This window comes from Harpia harpyja, chromosome 6 (genome assembly GCF_026419915.1).
Source record: "Harpia harpyja isolate bHarHar1 chromosome 6, bHarHar1 primary haplotype, whole genome shotgun sequence".
NCBI classification, from domain to species: Eukaryota; Metazoa; Chordata; class Aves; order Accipitriformes; family Accipitridae; genus Harpia; species Harpia harpyja.
The window spans coordinates 66242551-66264193 of record NC_068945.1 but is presented as its reverse complement, the minus strand read 5'-3'; the positions used below and the strand labels follow the sequence as shown (position 1 = coordinate 66264193).

Below are 21643 nucleotides of genomic sequence, written 5' to 3'. Positions count from 1 at the left end.
GAACCTCCTCAGGTTTTTTGGGAGGGGGAGAAGGAAATGGCATTTAAAAATTATAGAAAAATTTTTTTAATGGAGCAAAAATATAGTAAGTTAAGCTTTCATCCAACCGAAAAGTGTGGATAACTGGTGACAAAACTGAAGTGAGGTCAGTAGAGAAAGACCGGTTACCTTTTACGGCAGAAATACAGGCATGTCAGCAGAATGCCTCCAATTGGAGATATCTAAATCAACCTGGTCAACCACAGAGTTACTTGTTTAGGTCTCAGAAACATCTTTGCATGTCTCTGCATGCAAATTCAGTAGCTCAACTTTTCAGTTCATCACCTCCATATGGCTTCTTTGCATTGCTTTTGTATGTCTTTGAGGCATGGCTTTCAAATATGCAGTGAAATCATTTATCTAGGGTGGGGATCTTCTGGGTTTGGTGTGGTGGCACTTAGCTCGGCTTACGGATGCTTGAGTGCGAGGTGAGCTGTGCGAGACACAACAATTCTCCTGCTCTGCATGTGGTATGAAGAAGTGTCTGCCCTTGTCTCTAGGACTATGGCAAATCCCGTACCTTATTTCAGTGTAAATCCATGTGCAACTGAAAAAGACGATCCTTTCCCTCCCAAGCGCTTGTTCCTACCCATCCCAAAATACTGATGGAAGAGCTTATGCATCCAGGCAGATAGATAGACTGGGAAAATAAGTGAGCTGAGAGATAAGATGGCTTTTTAATGTGGGTTAGTCTTTAGCCAGATGAATTTCCCAACTGCCGAAATACTGACGCCAGCACAAGTGAGAAAGCAGAAATGACACAGGGAGGGGATGGGACCGCTCACTGAAGCAGAAAGAGTGCTAACACTAAGGTGACAGTGTAACCTTGACTTGTGGGTTAAGTGCATTAAATTGCTCCGTGTTTACTATGGACCACAAACCTATATGCAGGCAGTTATGACAAGTAGGTAAAGCACAAAAGTTCATACTCTTTATCTCCTATAACTTCTTCTCATCTCTATGCTCAGAAACTACCAACTTGTTTACATCCAGAACAGACTGGGTGGCTCAGGAAGAGATGTTGTTGAATACTACTGCGTGTATTCTCACTAATACTGATCTGTGAATGTAAGAGATATTCTGTAATTAATCTTTTAGAAACAGGCAATTAATACTCCAAAGACTGTAATTTATATAGCTTCTGTCAACTTTGTCATCCAGATGAGAGGATAAAAGATAGGGGTTGCAAGGATCTGAGAAGGAAGCAGCCCACTAATCTTCACTGCAACTCAGCAGTGAGAAAGCTAGCATTAAACTGCTCATCGATCTTAGACGAGCTGCCTGGACCAGTGTGGTTAGCACCCCATGCATTCCTCCAGAGAGAGAAACAAAAAAAGTGTGGACCTTGGTTGTCCCGCTAAGGCTAATGGAAGCCTACACGTGGGTGTCTGCAAGCATGTCGGTGTCTATGATTGCATCTGGTACAGTCACTGGAGCTGTACGAGCAGATATCCAGGTGGGACTTGAACAAGTTGACTCGACATAGGTGTCTACCACTATCTAAGAGACCCCAAAATGCCAATTCTAGCTGCTGCTCCAAGAGGGTGTGACTTTTCCTTGGATTTGCCATCCCATTCATGTCTTGGATGCCGTGGGGTGATCACTAGCTCCAGCCTTGGAGTCAGGTAAGACGCTCTCTGCCCAGGCACCTGAAAATTAAATAACACTTATCCTAGTGCTGCCCTGCTCTGTTCTCAGTGGCTGCAAGCCTCAGCCTGCAGGTTGCCTGATATATTCCCTGGTCTCAGCTCATATAAGACAAGCCTGATCTGACTCTTCTCTGGAGTCAGAAGGGATGAGATTTCTCAAGAAAATGCATGATACTGGATCCTCAAGCCTTTTTCTCTACAGTCCCATCAGCCAGACTCCCCTTTGCCTGCTCTTTTCTGCTCCTAGTCACATCTTAAAACCAGGTGGTCATCACTTAGTGCAATAACTAAGGGAGGTACTATCGAGCTGCAGGCTGAGATGTCCACTTTGCAAACTAAGATTTCCATCAGTAGTGAGTCTGCAGTGTCAGATGGTTTCCAGGAAATGTTTTATGAATATTTCTTTCCAGCTCTGTATTCTCCGAAATGTCACCAAATTCCATCATTATTTCAAAATGTAACATCGCTTTCTTTCCACTTCTAAAAATTCAGTGAAGTATCCACTGGATTATCTGAATCAAACCTATCTTCACATGCCTGTCAATAATACTAATATATGAAAAAAATGCAGCAAATGCTTCTTTGCCTCACGTCTCTAATGCTCTATCAGTAAAAATTATAAAGATAGATTTGTCTGAAATAAGTTACAATTTAGAATGTCTTTTCCTATTCTACATTAAGGGACTCATCTTCAAAGCAATCTGCACAAATCCCATTAACAGCAATAACAGAATTTGTGCGAGTAACTCCCCAAACACCACTTTGAACATTAAGCCCTTTACTTAATTCAATATCAGATAAAAAACGATCTAAGGAAATGCAAAGACTTGATATTCTGGTTTGTATTTCACAATGGACTGGAGATTCACACACAGAGACACATGCACGCACATAGATACTGCAGCTTAACAATTGTAAATAGAAACAGAAAAGCTGTTTCTTATTAAAGGAATTAAAAAGGGGGGCAAAAAAAGGAAAGAAAAAGCCCCCAAAAAGCAACACCAAAATGCCTGAGCAATAGCAGCTCCATTCCCAGAAGAGAAATAAAACCTCAAAACACATTTCTGAAAATGCTGCATTGAATTTCAGAGGAATCATGGCAGAAAACAATATCCCGTAACATTGGGTGCATCACTCAGCAGCCTGCAGTTAAATTTCCAGCCTCTTCTCCACTTTCCATCATCTCTCCTTCCTGTCCTATTGCCTGTCCCATCAGGCACCAGGCATCCTGGCTCCCAGCTCCTTTTAAGTCAAAGGAAAGATGGTCTTCACTAGATATGGACCAGACCCCTCCATCACATGCATCCCAAACTTTGGTCATTGCTGCATCTGTACCTCTTAGTGATGATATTCTTTGAGATCTGTGGGCACAATCTTTTCCCCACTCACATTATTACCAACAAATATTTGGGGCTGGACCAGTTCCTTTCCGCCCTGCCCTCCCACAGCCACTTATAGAAATTCATATTTCACCCAGAAATGCCATGACCAAGGTACCATCCCAACTGCCCTCTTGGGGCACAGTGTTCCCAGCCACCTGAAGGAGAGGAAAGGTTTTACATTGGCTTTTGAGGTGCATTGGAGACCCTTGAGCAGTGAGAATGGGGAAAAGGATTCCCAATTTTTCACTGCCATGCTGTGTGATGTGCAGAAACATCCTGGTCTGCCTCAGTGGTTAGTGTGCTAAGAGAGGACAACAAGACTTTCCACTGGAAAGAGGTGTATGAATTTATTCCAAGTTCTTGGTGGAAGATATTCTCATTACTTTATTTATTACTTGTAATAACGTGGGCTAAAAATGAAGTCAAGCTCCAAGGCATCAGCAGTTGTAGATACTGGACAAGCACAGAACAAAATGAGGGATTTTTTTCCCCCAACGAGATGATACTTCAGGGCTTTAATTCAGCCCAACATGGGTCCTTAGAGGCAGAGCAGTCCTCAGATGGTGTCCAGGTTCCCAGCTCTTCTCTCCTTTTGTGTTTGTCTCTTATATTCATGACAGCATGAAAATGAGGTGCCAAAGGCCCGGCTCTCAGAAGCAGGGCATTGAGCGATTGTAGCTGGTGACCTGCTGTGCTCAAGCCCTCCTTGGCTAGGTAAATACCTGCTGTGGAGGCTGTAAAGTAGAAAGCTGCATTGGTAAAATGCAATTAAGGTCAACCATACATCCAGGAGTTCAGCAGAGCTTGCAGGTTTCCTGTGCAAATTCAAGCTTAAAGATTTACAGTTTGGATGTTCGAGTGTCCTTCCAACTATGAACAAAAGTGAACTTCAGAGTCATGATTGCGTTTTGATGTGGAGATCTCCCCAGCACACTATTCCCTACAGACATGTGTGATCTCACCTTAAACCAGTGGGAACAAGGTTCCTGACTGCTGCAGGGTCTCCAGGTCTCAGTGACAAGTCCATGAAAGTGATAACAACACTTTTGTCCCTGAAAAGGTCCTCGCCTTTTGCTAGGTCTCATCATGAGAGACTGCAAATTGCCTTGGCAGGGAGTATCTCCCGAGTACTCTGTGAGTGTGTGTGTGCATGTGTGGGAGGGAGGTTTACAGAGACAGGCTGTTCCTTCTATATGTCCAGCTGATACACATGGAAAGACAGAGTGGCCCTTCCAACATGTGGGCATATTTCACATCTGAAAGAGCAGCAGCAAACCCCAGACTAAGCACACACCAACAGTAGATGCTCCATGTTTGATTTACTTATGTTAAACAGCTGGAAAAATTTCACAGAAATAGGTGGCTGGTGTCTGCAAGAGGACCAGAGTGATGTCCTTCACTCGTCTGAGAGGAAGGACAGTCATACATAACAGAGCAATCTGCACCCAAAAAACCCAGAACTTTAACCTGTTATCTACAATAGCTGCAGTATGATAAAGCTGTTTGTTAGGTATAAAGCTTTTGCATCTAAGAGACACAGGCACACTCAGAAAGTGCAAAGATGAAGCCAATTTGGGGAAATTAGTTCAAATGGTGCCTACACAGTCAAATACGAGAAAGCTTCACTTTCTCATATGAGTAAAGTTAAGAGAATTATATCTGTTCATATGTTTTGTGGTGAGTGGAGTCAAGGTCTTGCTTGCTTTCCTTCCTTTCTTCTTTTCTTCTACGGCTCTCCCTTTTGCTATCCGCAGACTCCACATTTACACGAAAAACTTACATTGAGTCTTATGGAGATTTTCTAGGTTTACATGTGTTAACAAAAAGGGGTTCTTAAAAACTCTGTTTGGGTCAGAGAATAAAAGATTGCTGTTAATCCTGGGCTCAGTCAAGAAAGTGGCCAATGTCGTCTTCTCCTGGGAACAAAAGGCAGGTTCCACAGAGCCATCACCTTGGAAATCCCACCTAGAGCAGGATTATCAAGAGCTAACAGCTCTTTCAGGAGCTAAGGGCTCTTCCTAGCTCTCTCTCTAGCTACTGGGAGTTGTCCACTGAAGAAGACAGTATTATCAAGCCTGGAAGGAATGCATGCTCAAGCATTCCCATCCCATGTCCATCATAGGTATTGCATTCCTTAAAATGGCATGAGACAGTGTCCAATTGATTCAGAAGCACTTGAGATTCACTGCCGATCAAGCCTATCATCTACTGCTTTTTATGGCTAACAGCTCTCTCCTGACTCACCAACTCACCGATAGGCACGGCTGGGCAAACCCTACTGTTTAGCCCTTGCAGCTTTGGATCTGACCTTCTTCAGCCAGCCTGGCTGTGAGTCAGCAGGCCACTGAGTTGCACGGGTGCACAAGCTGGGAACCGTGTTTCAAAGCTTTATTTCCAGAGATGACTTACCCAGAGACCCAAGCACAATGACGGCAGCACTAGGTATCGCAGGGAAGTTGACTGTAGTACCATCATTTGCTGTAAGCTCCAGATCATATGCTCTACCTCCCCAGCTAAGGACTCATGATGGAAATTATCATCACAGTTGCTTACTTGAAATCTAATCCATCTTAACTGTGAATTTTCCGCTTTTACTTTTATTAATTGCTACATTAATCACTAGTCATATTGAGCTTTTCAAAATGAAATGGCCATTCAATGGCAACATCAGCTCAGTGGTTTTGGCTGGGAATATTACGCTTCATCATCCAAATGACATCACTTTTTTTTTTATATGCTGTAGAAGTGCTGGGGAATCGCTTGTTGCTGGCGGTCTTATTTTGACACCCATCCGAAGGTCAGATTAAACAAATGCCAAATAGGAATAAGATTTGTCTAAAAGTGGTCCTGCCTTGTACGGGGGAAACAGTCAAGCTGACACCTCAAGGTGTCCTGCAGCACTATTTTTCTCTGATTTTAAGATTTTATGACTTATTAGAGAAGACAGTGTAATTACAAGTTTGGCTGAGATGCAGTTATAAAATCAACTTATGGTGATTGACTACAGACACTATAGCAAGAGGTGGATCATTCTTAAGTAAATACTGTAGCAGTAGAGGGACTCTGAAAATCATTAAATTTCACTGAAAGGCATGAATCTTAAAATTAAAAAAGCAGTAACAATGCTAACAAAAGTAGCAGTAACAGCAACAATATGGTTATTAAAAACAATAATTATTTGTCTTGAAAGTCTGTCTAAAAACCCTAGGAATGAAATATAAAGATGGTGTTTCCTCAGAGACATGAAAATCCAACTTTATTTTTGTAGGTGTTTTTTAATGGGGTAGTTGACTACCTGTTGGTGTTCATACTGATGCTTACATGAGTACTTGGCTGTGTCCACAAATCAGATGAAGTAACTAGAAATCTTTTCCAAATTAATTGTGCATGAAAAGCTGCAATACTAAAAATGGAGGCGTCTTCAAAGTCTTGGCCTGTGATGTCTGAAGCAAGGCTGGTAGATGGTTTTTTCCCTGAGGAAATTATATATGGCAACTGTGTTTCATGTGTTGGTCATTAATTTCAAAGAGCTCTGTTGGAATATCTTGCCAGCATTTTACTAAAATCACTTTGCACTACATTCTTCAAGAATTAGCTCTTTGCAGAGCTCTGAGCATGTCTTCCCTGAGCTGGGGCAGAAATTTAAAAACCAGTGTCTGACCTTTGCATTGCTTTTAAATGAGTATGTAATAAGCTGCAGGGAGATACATGGATTTATTTTCACCTCTGGATTCTGAAGAATATCATAAAACATTCAAGCTTTTGCTCTTTTAGTTTAATGTCACCATCAGACTTAGCTCAGAATTATTTCCTTGTATAAATCTTTCCCATTCTCTGCATCACCTTTCAGTGAGGACTTCTGTGGTCTAGCAAGCCATATGTCAACACACATCACTATCCATTGGTCTGATGCTTTATTTTTAAGGCTGTTTGGACAGGTCACTTCTTTGACTATCTGCACTTTTGTCCTTCCCAAAGTATGGGCTGTGGTTACAGTGTCATAATGAGTAACACGGAAGGATTTCCATCCCAAGACTTTGATGACATTGTAAAAAAAAAAAATCTTTCCAGTGGTATGATCCTTTTGTAAATCACTCGCTCGCCCATGGTTCTATTTTTGCCTGCTAAAGAATAGCCAGTCTTGATGAACTAAGAGAAACGGTGGATCGAAGAAGAAGCAATTTTGTTTCTCCCCTTTTGCTGTATCCACAAGAGACATCTGAACGGGATTGACGGAGTAAAAACAAAAACGAGGGCCATCCAAGTTCATTAGCTAATTCTGTAGACCGTGCGCTCACGTTCTCTCATGCACACATCAATGGATGCAATACTGCTGTCTCGGGGTGTGCACTACCCCACTTTCACTGGGGATGGGTGATGAGACTCAACAGCAAATGCCTGGTAGCCAAGCTAGCCCAACAAAGAGAGACTTTCTGGGCAGGACTCAGGATGCCATTGAGATGTCTGAAAGGTGAGATGACTCACTTGCAAAGCTGGAACTTATGCTCCTCAACACAGCCTGTAACTGCAGAGAAAATGTTTTATGAAATATGTAATACAAGGTTTTCTTTTGCAAAGCATGTCACTATTTCTGCAGCCCACCTTTTGGACTCACAAATGGCTCTTTTCCACCACTGCAGGGTGGCTCCCCCCGTGTTCAATGGCTGCTGTGCACCTTGGGAAGTTTTATTTTCCGTGTGTCTGCTCCGTGTGCTGTGGCCCTGCTTTAAGTCTTGTCCCGCTACCATCAGCTCCTCTCTCACTACATCCTTCCTTGCCTGTTGTTCACTCTATTACCTTCATTCCTGCCTTTCACCCTGCTCCCCGTCAGTCTCCTAAAAGGTCCTCGGATGCTCTTGTGTCTCCTCAGCTACCCACCACCTTTCTTGTTTCGTGTTCTGCCGTACTGCTTCTGGGAAGAATTTGCAGCCACGTAAACCCAAACCCTGCAGCTTGGCATCTCTGGAGGGCTGAGCCAGGGAGGCTGTGTTACACCTCCCTGGAGATTCGGGGGCTCGTGAAGGCAAGACTGTGGTCCAGGCAGCTTGGGCACATTCACCAGGGCTGGGGTGTGAAGCATGCAGAGCACACAGATGTGGAGACACACCTCTGCTTGGACAGAAACCTGCACTGCCTGGAAGTCATACCGTTGGGTGTCCATTATGCTCTGAGGGATGCAACCAAAGCTGATGTCTATCTATGCCCATCCACGCAGACTGGCTACTGGCTCATGTTCACTCTCTCTTCGTATTAACTTAAATGAAAAGTTCGCCTTTTCTGGATGTCCTCCAAAAGCACTGAAAAAAGGCAGTTCCCTAGGGAAATTTGATTTGGCCAACCTAACGCTTACCACAGGTGCTTCCCTCTAGGGACAAAAAGGGGAGCCTCCAAAGATGCCTCTGTAAGTGTCTAACACCGCAAGGGACAAATCCAGACTGGTCTGTCCTAGAAGATGCATGAGGTCACTCAAGATGGAGGTAAACTGGCATTAGCAGTGAAGCCAAGCAGATGCCTTTCTCACCTTACCTCCTCAGGGAGGAACCCAATACACCAAAACACAACCCTCACTGCCCAGGCAAACAAAAAAGTACGCTGGAGAGAGATATGATTTATTGTCACTTTATTAACAACGTGGCTTACAATTGTTTCAAGTAAAAAGGGGATTTATTTAATTTTGAATAAAAATTAAAATATAACTCTGAATATAGATTTTCACTTATTTACATGAAAACATATATACAGAATAGAATCTTACAGCAAACTAACAACATGCCCTTTGCCCTGTGAACTTTAAAAAGTAAAAACACCAGCATTGGTTAATTTATATGTATATATATATACACACACATATATATACATATATATATATATACACACACATACATATTTGTAACACACCAAAGGGATTATATACACAAAGTTTGAATCAAATCTTCAGTACAAACTGGAATGCAAAACAATTCAAAGGTTTCCAACGTGCATCACCACGAATGGACCATAACTGCTGGTTGTGGAGCTCGTTTCTGTTGTTCCGCAGGAGACAGGAGGGTTTAAGTGCTTGCCTTGTCCTACCATGGTACATGAGAAGACTCAACGCCCTTCAAAGCCTCCACTTGAGACTTTCACCTCTGTTGGACCATATTGCAGCAAATGCCTGGCTGTACTCGACATCCCTGCCTGTGTACATGAAAGTGTCACGATACCATTCCCCAGGTGAGGATTTTCTAGCAGACAGGTCCCTGAAGGTGAAGGCTGCTGGAATAACTGCGTGTGTCAGCACATCCTGACCAGGTATGGCGGAACAGGGACTGGGAAATTTAATGCATACATTTATAAGCAGACATAAGGTTCATAATCTCCAGTGAGACTGGAGCAGCAACAAGCAGGTGGGGTGACTTGGGAATGATCATTTTAGTCCTGTCACATCGTAACACAGAGCAGAGTGTTTTGTAGACCCACAACCTGAACTCAGGGCATTGTCACCTTTTTCTACGAGAGAGAGCTCAAGTTTTAGCCCCTGACAGTTCCTATGGAGGTCTGAAAGGTGCAAGAGGGGGTTCTTCAGCCCCCCAAACCGAGATGTACAGGAGTTGGGTACAAGGAAGAAAGACTGATTTTCCCTACTATCCAGCCACGGAGCCTAGAGCCACCTGAGCCAAATCTCTGTAATTCCACAGGGAAAACAAAATACGAACCTTTCAGCATTGTAGCTCTGAGTGTATTGCCAGCTTCCTTCCTTCTTCTCACCTGGCCCCTGTTGGGGCTCAAAGCATCTTTGCTGTGAAAAAGACTCAGAGAAACCTTCAGGAATGATGCTCATGGATCATAGCTGTGCTTCCCTGTTGTGAGAGGTCCCCCTCAACAAAGACATCTCAAGCCCAGAACTCCAACCTCTCTCCTTCACTGAAACCCTCCCTCTCCTCTCCCACATCCTTGGCAGTCATCAAGACCAGGAATATCTGTGGGTAGGTAGCCACACGGCAATTGACCTGCTGTATTGGGCTACTTGGGCTACGCGACCTATCCAGCAAGAGCATCACTGGAAACGTCGGTCCCTCCAGAGTGAGCGGTGGGGAACATCTGCCCTTTGGGCTGCACAGATGACTCCTTCAACAAGGTGTTGAAGCAAGATCTCCTTGTCTCACTTGACCTAACTGCTTGTCAACAAAACGCCCCCGTGCTCATCTATAGTGTGATGATAGATAAAAAAGTATTTTGCTGGTATGCTGTGCCACGGGCCATTACAGAAGCTGGAGTTTTAAATCAGGAACATGAGATGTTTTTCAAGGTAAGAATTAACATGAAAGACTAAAACAAGAGAAATGCCATGAGTATTTAAAACTATGACCCATGTTGTTTTTGTGCAGTTCACATGACTTCTGCAAGAGAATTCCACAGCATGGCACCAAACCATTGCAAAACCACTCTTCTGCAGGACAGCTGACATTTAAAGGACTACTGGGCTGTAAAACTCTCATCTTTGATGACTGGCTCATATTCTAAATGCAGCCATTAAGATAATTTGCACTTCTTGCTGGAGTATTGTACCAAAGAATAAATGAGAATATTAAATGCTTCTGCTCCTTTATTGGGAGTTCATGAGCACCTAAGGACACAAGCACTTTCTTGTTAAGTCTGGCAGATTTCAGCTGAATTTCTGCCTGCTAGGAGAAGGAGGTGTTTAAATGTTATGTTAATTAACTGCACACTTTTTGACTTCAAAGTGAAAAAATTTGGTGAAGACCTGGTCCCACAACCCACACATCTGTGAGGGCCCTTCCCGTAACCTCGGTCACTTCTCGATCAAATCCTGAGTAACAGATTCCCTTAGTTCTGGGTCAGCTGATGTGATGAAGACTATTACTGAGGGGAAAATATACATGCACCCATATTTTGAAAGACTTTTTCCATAAATATACTGTATAAAACTTCTCCAAAACTCACATGATTGGGGGGGGGTGTATTTGTTCAGTGTATCCCAGTTAAAAAATCTACAGCCTCAAGAAAAAAAATAAAATCCTAATGCTTAAGATGTTGCTGATTACAGAAAATATTTCCTGGAGCAGGGAATCAGCTTTGTAATACCAAGCAATGGAAAACACAGCGTGACATATCTTAGCACCAAAATGGAGCCCTTGAGACTATATTTACCCACATGTGATAAAGCTGGTTTTAACGGTGTTCAGTTGCAGCATGTTCTTCTCTTTTGGCACTTGAATTTGGAAATGGAAGGAACAGTCTCCGTTCATCATTTTCCAGACACACTGCACCAGAAAATCAAAAAGTATTTGAAGTGCCCTGATGGTACTGAGCTTCTAAAACATTGAGATGACACTGCAGCTCTGCCAAATTCAATTTTGTGCCCTGAAAAGACCAAGGCAGGCTTTTCAGGTGACCAAATGTTGATTATGGCAGCCCAACAATATCTGGTTTGCCTTCAAAGAGCTGAGGTGGTGTTTGCTCCACACCACACGACTGGGGACTGCAAAAGGTTGAAGGTTAAAGCCAAGGAATGGTGACTTTCCAGTTTAAGGCAAATTAGCTGTTTACGCAGAGTGAAATATTACTATGCTTTAGGTGCCTAATTGGAAACTTTGTAAATCCTAGCAGACATTCAAATACCTCTGACACTGTGGGTCAGGCCATCTCAGCTAAGACATGCATCTGCTAGATGCATCACTAAGGACAGGGTGTGTAACCATTTGCCCTGATTTCAGTGGTTACTAAGGGCACACAGCATTTCTAGGAGGTTTTCTGCACCCTGCAGGACCAAACTATCAAGGGCTATTGCATATGGTTAACATGGTGGAGCTGGAGCTGCTGAAACCCTTGTCAGAGCTGAGAGGCCATCACACATCTGAGAGGTAGAAAAAGCCACGGTTTGGTCACCCTGGCATTGAGAAATAAATGGGAATGTGGATGTGAGCTGTGTTTTTGAGCTGGAAAGGGAAGAGCTCTGAAACTAAAGAGAGCATTTTTCTTCAAGGTGGGAGAGGAGCATCCACGACAGCAGGATGAAGGCAGGACAACCAGCCAGGGAATCACGGACGTTCCCCTAAGCTGATGCTTTAATCCAACATCAGAGACTGGTGCTTTGGGCCTGCAGACTGGGAATTGGCTGATTCTGTCAAGGTAAGTGCTGAGGGGGTTGGGAAGGGAGCAGGGACCTGCCCATGGATCTGTTCAACCTGACTGAGTGCAGGCTCAAAAGAAGCCAGAGCAGATGAAGATGGGCAGGTACCACACACTCTGCAACCCGCTACTTTTGGTCCAGAAATGCTCATCCTTGGTCCTATGCCTGAAGAGAGGCCAATAACATGTGCCTGCACACCCTTCTTGTGGGAGCAAAGCAGTCTGTGTGAATGTGCTGAAGTTCAGTATCCAACGGCCCAAAAGCAACAGCAGGGTTGCTCGTCAGCCCTTGGTAATGGTCTTGGATAATTAATTATGAGTTCAGCACTTTATAGTGGTGGCCTTTTGTAGCTGATAACACAGTAAACTTCAGGCTTGGATGCCAAATTCAGAACCGGGGAGGCGGAGGGAGAAGATGTGGCCTCACCAGTGTCATCGGTGTATCTGGGAAGTTGCACCAGCTCTGAATTTAACTCAAAACTGGGGCTGGCCAAAAAAAAAAAAAACCTTCCAGTGGCTTATACTTCTATATTGCAAAGTAAAGTGATATTTTACCCCAGCGAGATTGGGTTTCCAACATCTCCTTTGAAGTACATTACTCCAAAGCCTTGCTAATGTTCCGGAATTGAAATGAAGTCCAGGCAAGAGTAAGTAGTTCCTTCTGATCTCTGCTCAAGCTGTAAGTGACAATCCACGCATCCCATCCACTTAAACTATGCACCGTCCATTTCCACTTGCCTAAGAAATTGTCTAAGAAGTTCAGCTCCAGCTTTTCTGGAAGGCAATCAGTGCAACAGACAACAGTAGCCCAATCCCCTATTTCTTCCCAACCTGCAGGCTAAAAGAAATAAGAAAGCATTTACCACCCAAGGTAATTTTAGAATAAAGATTTCAGGTTATAATCTTCTCCGAAAGGACAGAGTGTGATAAATGACACAACACTGAAGAACAATAAATTGAAAGACAAATGGTGAGGAGAATGAAACCTGAGGAAATAAAAGAGCCGGCGCAGGATAAAATTAAAACTCTTTTTTTCTGTTTAATAGGTGAGTTTTAAATACGATTTAACTTCCCTGAACAATCAGTAAAGACTCCCACGTGCTGGGCTCAATGCTCCACTCATCCCCTGCTTGGCCAACATCAGAGCTGGCTGCTCTCAGAGTCTGCGGCTGTCTGCTCCCCGACCGTGCCTCCACGAGTAGTTAGCTGCCATAGGAACATCTACAGTTACAAGGTTGATGGAAAAAACAATGACGTTTTCGCAACGTGTCCCAGGAAGCATTAAATGTCTATAACAAATCCCGGTGGCCAGAAACTCCAAGAATACCAGAGCAGCGAACGATGCTCGAAAGAAGGTGGATGTGGTAAGTAAAGGATCAGTGCTGGGATGCTGTTTAGCAAACAGCCATTCTGCTTCCCTTCCCTGAAATGTCCTCATACGCCAGTTCTCCTGATAGCAGTCTTTTGGGAGCTATCTCCTGCTGACAGAGGTTATACCAGCCATTGGAGGGACTGGGCTGAAGCAAGGAGAAGCTGGGAGAAGCACCCTCCCTGTTTTTCTCAGCTGTGCTCTCATTTTGCTGGGCACAATCCTTTAGTCTTCAGAAACGAAACACGGAGCAACATTTTTAGGGGACCCTAAGAGGGATCCAAAGTAGTTATCAAACCAGTTGCATGGACACAGTCCATTGCTACTGTCAGTAGAAATCCAGTCTAAAACCCAGTTTTTGAATGTCTGCACCACTACAGAACCCTATTCCTAGATTTCTGAGAAACAAATGAAAACCATTTGATGCAGAGGTGTCTACTTTTCCCTTCAGTTGATTAAAACTTGAACAAGAAGATCTTCAGTACAAGACAACAGCTGAGAACAGATCCAGTCCTGCTGATGTCCCATGTAAGAAAATTTTTGAAGTCTTGGGAGTTCGCAGGATCTAGCCCAGCCTGCAGCGGTTGCACCCATCACATTCCTCAGTGGCAAATCAGGAAACTCATTGAAAGACAGTCTAGAGATTCCCCAGTGATGCATGGCAAATGGAGTCAATACTTCTTGCCTAACACATGCTCTAGGGCAGATTCGGATGTAGTCCAGAATATTATTTCTGAGGCTTTCCCCCTTTAATCCAAAGAATTTAAGGAGGAAACTGGTGACGCAGAAAGCAGCAGCTATAGCCTGGTGTTAGTCAGTAGGTTCTTCTGAGCACACGGTGGTCAGCAGGATTATCTGATCGAAGTTTGCTGTCACCATAGGGTATGTGCTTGAGGTGGGCGTTATCTGGCCATAAGCACTGGCTTCAGGTTTAGGGATAGAAATAACATTTCTTTTTGAAGGGGTCTTCACTGAGCGGGCTTTGGCATCACAGCATTTTAACAGAGCTGTGTACAATTTCCAAGCTGAGTTCCCTGAGGCCAGGGAACAGGGGTCTGTTTATGGTTAGAGAACAAAGATCTGCCGAAGTCAGTGGTTTCCTATGAAATCAGGCTAAAACTCAGCACAAACCATCCAATTCACTTTCGGAAGGAGGGATTCACTTGCACCTTAAAGTCAGAGCAACATTCAGACTTGGACGCAGTTTGGTTCTTGCTTTTGAGAGAATTTTACACCACGGTGATGCCGCCAACCTCTGCTGAGTTACAGCAATTTCAGGTTCAACACGTGGGACTGATGGGGTCATATATCCCTGCAAAGTAAATGGGAAATACTTCTCCTGTAAACACAGCTGAGGCAAACCCAAGGTGTCTGACCCATTTCTTCACCCTCTCTGGTGCTTACCCTGCTTGGCATGAAGCAAGCCCCCAGTTTCACTAGCCAGGGTGGCACTGGGACAATCTGGGGGCTTTATATAGACTGCATTGGGCTGGATCCTCAGCTGGTCTAAAGCACTGTGGCGTACGCAGCCTGAAAAGATTGATGCTTTTTATTCCCACCTAGCAACCAGATTCATGAAGGTGCAAATGAAACCAGCATTCACTCAACAGTCTCATCATTAAATCTGAATAGCTTTTTTTCCTTTTACTCTGTGGGGCTCAAAGTCAGGTCTTTAAAGTGACTTGGATTTAAGAGCACGGGCTTGACTATGAAAGCTTTTGTGCATGTTCCTGTACAAGAATGCAGCACTGTACAGATCCCATCACAGAGACATTCAGCTTATTGTGCACAGCCAGCACAGCTCAGGACACATTACTGCACACTAGGTCTTGTTGCATCCCTGTCAGTTCACTGCAGCTTTGTCTGATACCATACAGAGACCATGGGTTGAGTCCTTTTTCATAAATCACTCGGGAATAATAAATAGCGTATGACTGGTATAACACTTTTTCTAAGACTGGAGAGGCGGGAGAAAAAAAGCCCTTTGATCACTAAGATCAAATTTGCAGTAAACCCCAGCTACAATGCTACAAATGATCACTTACATTTCAATATGAAAGAAGTGTGTCAGAGTTGGCTAAAAGAAATGTTCATGTCCAGAAATTGGCCTAGACAAACCATCATCATCTGGAAGTGTCCAACCCTTCCCCTTGGGAATGCATCTGCCATCGGTAGCTTTGTTTTAACAAATGACAAACCATCTGATCCGTGCTGGCCTTGCACCACTGCGTAACGGGTTGGTGAGGCTCACGAGGAGAGATGCCAGCAGTCTTTCGGTGTGCTTTACAAGTACAGAAAAAATAGTTCAATTTGTTGCTAGTTTTCTGTTCTGGGTTTTTTTTTTTTCCTTGCCTACAGATTAATTCCCAGTGCTTCCAATTCCACGTGTTCTCGGAAAAGAAAAGGGATAGGGGAAAAAAAACCCTTGAACAAGTTGAAATGTTAAAAAAGAGAGGGAACAAGGAGAACAGAAAGAAATGGAGAAGTGCAGTCAGTTGGCGTATTGTGCATAGAAAGCAACTTTTACTCGCTCGATCTGATGACACAGTTTGATGGCTGGACCAAGCTTCAGTTCCATGCATTCTTGCACCGTGGGCAGTGTCAGCAACAGAAGGGCTTGGCCATCGATGTCCTGGGGAAGAAAAAGACAGGGAAAATGGTTTTGTTTGTGGACTCTGGAGGGCAGAAAGCATAACAGGTCTGGAGAAGCAAGTAGGGAAGTTTGCCCCCAAAATTAATTGCGGTTTTGTCCTCTGCCCTTTTCTCTCACTTTGATGCTGCCCATCTCCTTTCTCTGGGATACCTCATGCTTTTTCAGAAGTTGTCTAGTGTGTCTTCATAGACTCTCACTTTGCCGCCAGTTTGGGAAAAGCTACCCAGCTGCTGAAATGCAGGATCAGCTCCCAAAGAAACTCTGCAGAGTCCATGGAGATCTGATTAGTCCCATTTTATGACTGAGGAACTCAAACAAGGACGAGGCTACAGAGAGCACACCAGGAGACACAGGAGGGAGCTGAAGGGAGGAACCGATGCTGGTCCCACTGCCAAGTCAGACCTTTCCCCCACCTCTTTTGGCCCATGATGTGCTCAGCACGGGTTTATGTCTGCCTTGCTCCACGCCATGTCCCCTGGTCTACCCAGGACCTGCCTTGATCCACTTCAGCTGCTGAACAACCAAGTCAGAGGGGACTGGACCACCTAGAGCCCTTGCAATCTCTAATGTCCCAGAACCACAGAATGGTGTGGGCTGGAAGGGACCTCTGGAGGTCACATCCTTCCCTCAGGCATATCTATGCAGCAAACTCCATGAACTAGCATCCCAGACAAAAGCCATTTTATTAGAGATTTCCATTGGCTTTATGATCCTCTTCTTAATTAAGAGCTCAAGTCCTCTTTATTCTTTAATGGACTGAGAAGCAGACAAGCAGGCTACAAAACTGCTTTTTACCCCTTAGGGAGGATCAGAATCTAAGTGCAGAAAAAAGCACTGTAACTCACAGGCAACATAAACTCCCCAGGACAGCCCTGATTAGGTAGCATTAAACACAAGGAGGATTTGGACACCTAAAGCACTGCTTTGATCAGGACTGTCCGTGGCCCAGGTTCTTCCTCCACTGAAGCTTGATGGCATGGCCCATTGCACCAGAGCTTCCTTGCAAATCACAAGGCAAAGCTCCAGTCATCTGTGTTTGATTAAAGTCCCCATAAAACTCTTTGGCAAAGGAGAGACTGGGTTGGCTTTCAAGCCCTGGCGCTATTCCAGGCTGATTAACAAACGGTCGGAGCATGCCGCGACGCAGCGACTACGGCATCTTGCTATGGAGCGTTTCTGCCTTGCTCTAGACTCGCACTTCAACTTCTCCCAGTCAAAGCAGCTGTACTTGGGTACGGAGTTACTCATGGTGAAGAATCAGAGATAGTTCAATGTGCAGTTGGCCATACCACTGACTGCCATCGGCTATAGCCTAATTAACCACACTTGCTTCTTTCTAACTATGATTTCTTAGCGCTGCCCTTTACTTTCAGTGGTGGCTGTTACTCATTAGCCAAGGAATGGCTGTTTCTATATAAATTTTACACATTCACACTGACTTGAGATGAAGAGCATTGGCTTCTGCTCCCGCAAACCTACCCGCTTAATGGGGAGATGCTTGGCACCTCCTAAAATTAGGTCATCCAAGGGCCTGACTGCCGGATCTTCAGAGGGATGCAGATAGGACGTAGATGTCTACATACTCAAAGCACCTAGGTGTTAGTGACAAAATTCAGGCAGCTGGGTTTGGGTTCAAGCAGCAGATTTCTGCTTCCCAGGCCAATATTTTAAAATACAGTGGAACCCACGTGGCCAGGAGAGACAGCTTGCTAGGTACCAAATAACCACTATCTGTTGGTACACTGAGGTGCCTGTGTGACCCCAGGATGGCGGTGTGGACCTTGGCATGAACAAGAAAGGTCTAAACCTCCTGCTTTTCACAAGCACTCCAGCTGGGGTGTTTCTGGTCTCTCTGAGGATCTGGCAAGGCTCTGATTCAAGTTTCCAAGGGTTTCCATGCCTTGCCAAAATTTGTGCTATAGCCTGGTCTGAGGGGATCTAAAGTCTGATCATAATCTCTCTGTCAAAGCCCCGGGCCCAGCTAGCAAGGTAGTATGTGCTGCTCTTTTTTTTCGTGATGTGAATAAGCACCACAGACACAAAGAGAAGAGTTACATGAAGACCTCTACCTGCTCCTGAAATATTTTGGCAAGGGGTGCACAGTCGGTCAGTTTAATAAACCTCACGACATCAGTCACGGTCCACTCCAACGGATTACTGTCCAGGATGAGCTTCTCTTCCTCTTCTTGCTTAATTTCCTACAAAAAACCAAAAGCTGTCATAAAGAAAAGTACCTTGTGTGGAGAACCAGGGCAGGGATGCCCTCCTCAGATGAGGAAGGCTTGGCCCGGAAGGTTAATTTAGGAAGAATACTGCCATTAATGGGGAGCGATCGCGGGACATACTCACCTCCTTGACTTGCGCGCACTTCTCCGCCTCGCTGTAGGAGTGGGGCTGCGGTCTCCGGCTCCGTCGGGCTCTCTCCGTGGGAGGAGGTCTGTCCGACTCGGTGCTGCTCCGCAAGGTGACCGCTCGCCGGGGCCTGGCGGAGGGGACCTCGGCAGAAGAGGTGTCCGTCTGGTCATCCCGGAGCTCTGAGCTGGTTTCCTCGCTTCCCGTCTCGTCCTCCATCGCGTCCGGCTCGTCATCTTCGCTCTCCTGCACAAGAACCATCAAAGAAACAGCATCCAGGCTCGGGGATTAATACAGCGGAAAATCGAAAGGCACTGGGTCAAACTGCACACCCGTGCCCACGCTGGTCCAGGGTAACATTTATTTTAACCCAATTATCTCATTTTCATTGCAGTGCTAAGTAGATTAGCCCTCAATTTAGATTTGTTACACAATATAGAAGAAAAAAATACATGGTGGACAAATCCTTTTTCTGTTTCTAACGAAAGGTCAACGGCAATAACTCATCTGGCATGAAATGTTCCTCTGTTGGTCTTGCATCTCAAACCTTGTAGCACTGGAGATGTGCATGAGAAGGGGAAGTGGAAAATACTGAAAGGACAAAACGAAACTCAGGTTGCTTGAGATAAAATCAAATCACAAATAGGCTTGAATTTAAACCTTTACCTTGCTTCAAATTACCACAGGTGTCACCAGTATTGAAAGGAAGGAAATTCTGGTGCCTTTTAAAAATATCTAAATCTACAAGTGCATACTTGAACTTGATTTCTTAGCTGGCATTTCTGTAAAACCCAGGACAGAGGATTTCACCCAGATTTCCACGCTTTCAGCCCAACACCTAACTGCTGAAGGTGAAGCACAAATTTCCATTTAAAGGATATTATACCAGATTCTTGTTATTTCTGTCACACAGAGCTTGCAAGCACACATCAATTGGTGGGAACTGTGTATTTTGAACTTTATATATACGTAAGTGGCCCAAATGGCTTCGACAGCTTAGCTCTGATCAAAGCGTGAGCATGCATCCAAGCCATAAGCTTAGGTCTTAAGTGAAAGAGCAATTTTAGACAAAGTTAGTTATATTGGCCGAAAGGCTGAAAAATTGGCTAATGGTTGATTTAGGCTTAACATGAGTTTAAATTCCTTTGAAGCAGGTATAATTTAAGGAAATGAAGCAGAACTACACCTAAATGAGGACCAAGTCATGAAGATGCAAGCAATCAACTGAAAGCTGACTAAAATATCCCCCTCCAGCTGAAGTACAGGGAATTTAAGTAAATCAGTTTTATTTCACATTGCACAAAGCAGCAATCACTGGCACTCAGCTGAGGAAAGGAAACCACATATGAACTTTGTCATTATATCACGGGAAAACCACCTGGGAACGGTCCACACAGAACTAATTCTGCTCCAGGTTGTATTTGGACACAAATCATTGCTGAAGCTGGGATCCTGTCCTATTACACAGCAATTGGAAAGACTGAGGCCTCAAATACCATATATTTGGGACACAAACCATTTACTTGTATTCTAAAGCCTCTAGAACTTCTGTTGCTTGATGTTGTAAACCCAAGATATTACAAATGGTTAATGAAAAAATAAAAGGCCTTGAAACCACAATGGCCCATGAGCTGTTATTATTATTTATTATAATACATGGAGATCTTAGACATGGATCACAGACCTCCTTCACTCTGCTAGATGCTGTGCAAAGCATCTAACAGGCTCGTCTACCTGCCTAAAGGCTTGTAAGGAAGCAAAAGAAAACAAAGATACAATATTAGACAGCATGTTAGCTAGTAAGCATTATGAAGATGGGAGCAAAAACTCTATTTGTCCCCAAAGTGTCCCAAGAAAACCAGTCTGATCTTAGAAGAACAGAGCAGCAAGGAGGGATTCAAAAAGGAAAACGTAAGTGTTGAGGTTTGCTGAGATGTCCCTCAAAAGGACGATGCAGATGAGGGGACAAAAAAGCACCAAGGGGCTTTTGCTGATTTATCCCAACACAACACGCACCTCTGCAGAGCCTGCAGCATTCAAATCGACAGCTGATGACCTCCTTTTCTTCTGCACAAAGATGGATTTCCGTCTCTTTCTGCGTCTGGCTGGCTTGACATGTCCACTTTTCATGTTGTTATTTTCCCCAATTGGTGGCTTAATGATTTTTTTCCTCTTCCCGTAATAATAAGCTGGAGGAATGAAGCAAAATACCCATTAAAAACTTTAACCACCATGAGAAGGAAACTTTGGCTTGCTCCTTGCTACTGATTCAGTACTGCACTCTAGGTGCACTTTTACTAGAAACTTTAAAATACATTGATTTGGAAAAAATGTCCAGTGTAAATACAAGATGTCATCTTGGACTAGCGCAGAGTGTTACAGCTCTTATGTATACACATTTATTGCTGATGAGTGAGGAGTTCAGAATTTAACCCTACGATATGTACTTAAGGAAAAGCTTCCACTAAGCCGAGCAGTGATTTGGAGGGAGAGAGGCTAGCATGTTTCAGATTTGATCCCATGCCCTTCTGCATGAGTTAACAGTCTTAGACACTCTTTCAGTTGCTAATGTTTTCAGCAGAGAGTGAAGAGGACCAGCTATCCTGAATTACGTGTGTTTGTTCAATGCACAAAGGAACGGGCTTTTATTACCTTTGACTATTTCGTGCCAAGTTGAAATGAAGGATGTGAGAGTCCTCTGACCTTACGTTAGGGACTTGTGTGAGATGCCTTTTGACATGCTCTACAGCAGCCTCTGGGGCTGACAGATACTCTGCCCTTCACCACGTAGGGTATCCTGGGACAATTAAAATGTCACTTGACACCTATGTCAAAGTTCATAACTGAATTGAGCTTTTCATCAAACTGATGGAGTTTTGAGGAACGATTCATCCAGCCACATACAACCATCAACTCTGAGATGAGAAAATCTCAGCTGGAGCTTCCCTACCTGTACTCCCACAGCTCTCCAACAGGAGCTAGGAGTCTAGCTCAGGTGTAGAATTGTACAGAAACCCATACTCAGCAATGGGAATCTCTCCCTGAGCCCATTTCTCCTTCTACTGTG

At 44.1% G+C, this 21643-nt stretch overlaps 1 protein-coding gene across 2 annotated transcripts in view; it reads right to left on the bottom strand.

Moving 5' to 3' along the window:
• Positions 1–8673: 8673 nt before the first annotated feature.
• The window catches only part of SFMBT2 (Scm like with four mbt domains 2), a 122866-nt gene continuing 109896 nt past the window's right edge, over positions 8674–21643 (bottom strand). For both annotated transcript variants that reach the window (XM_052790412.1, XM_052790413.1), the window contains 4 exons: positions 20593–20765; positions 18574–18822; positions 18294–18422; positions 8674–16203 (listed from right to left, as the gene is read on the bottom strand). In XM_052790412.1, coding sequence (XP_052646372.1) covers positions 16063–16203; positions 18294–18422; positions 18574–18822; positions 20593–20765 — 692 coding nt within the window. In that variant the 3' untranslated portion in view covers positions 8674–16062. The remainder of the gene's footprint in view (positions 16204–18293; positions 18423–18573; positions 18823–20592; positions 20766–21643) is intronic.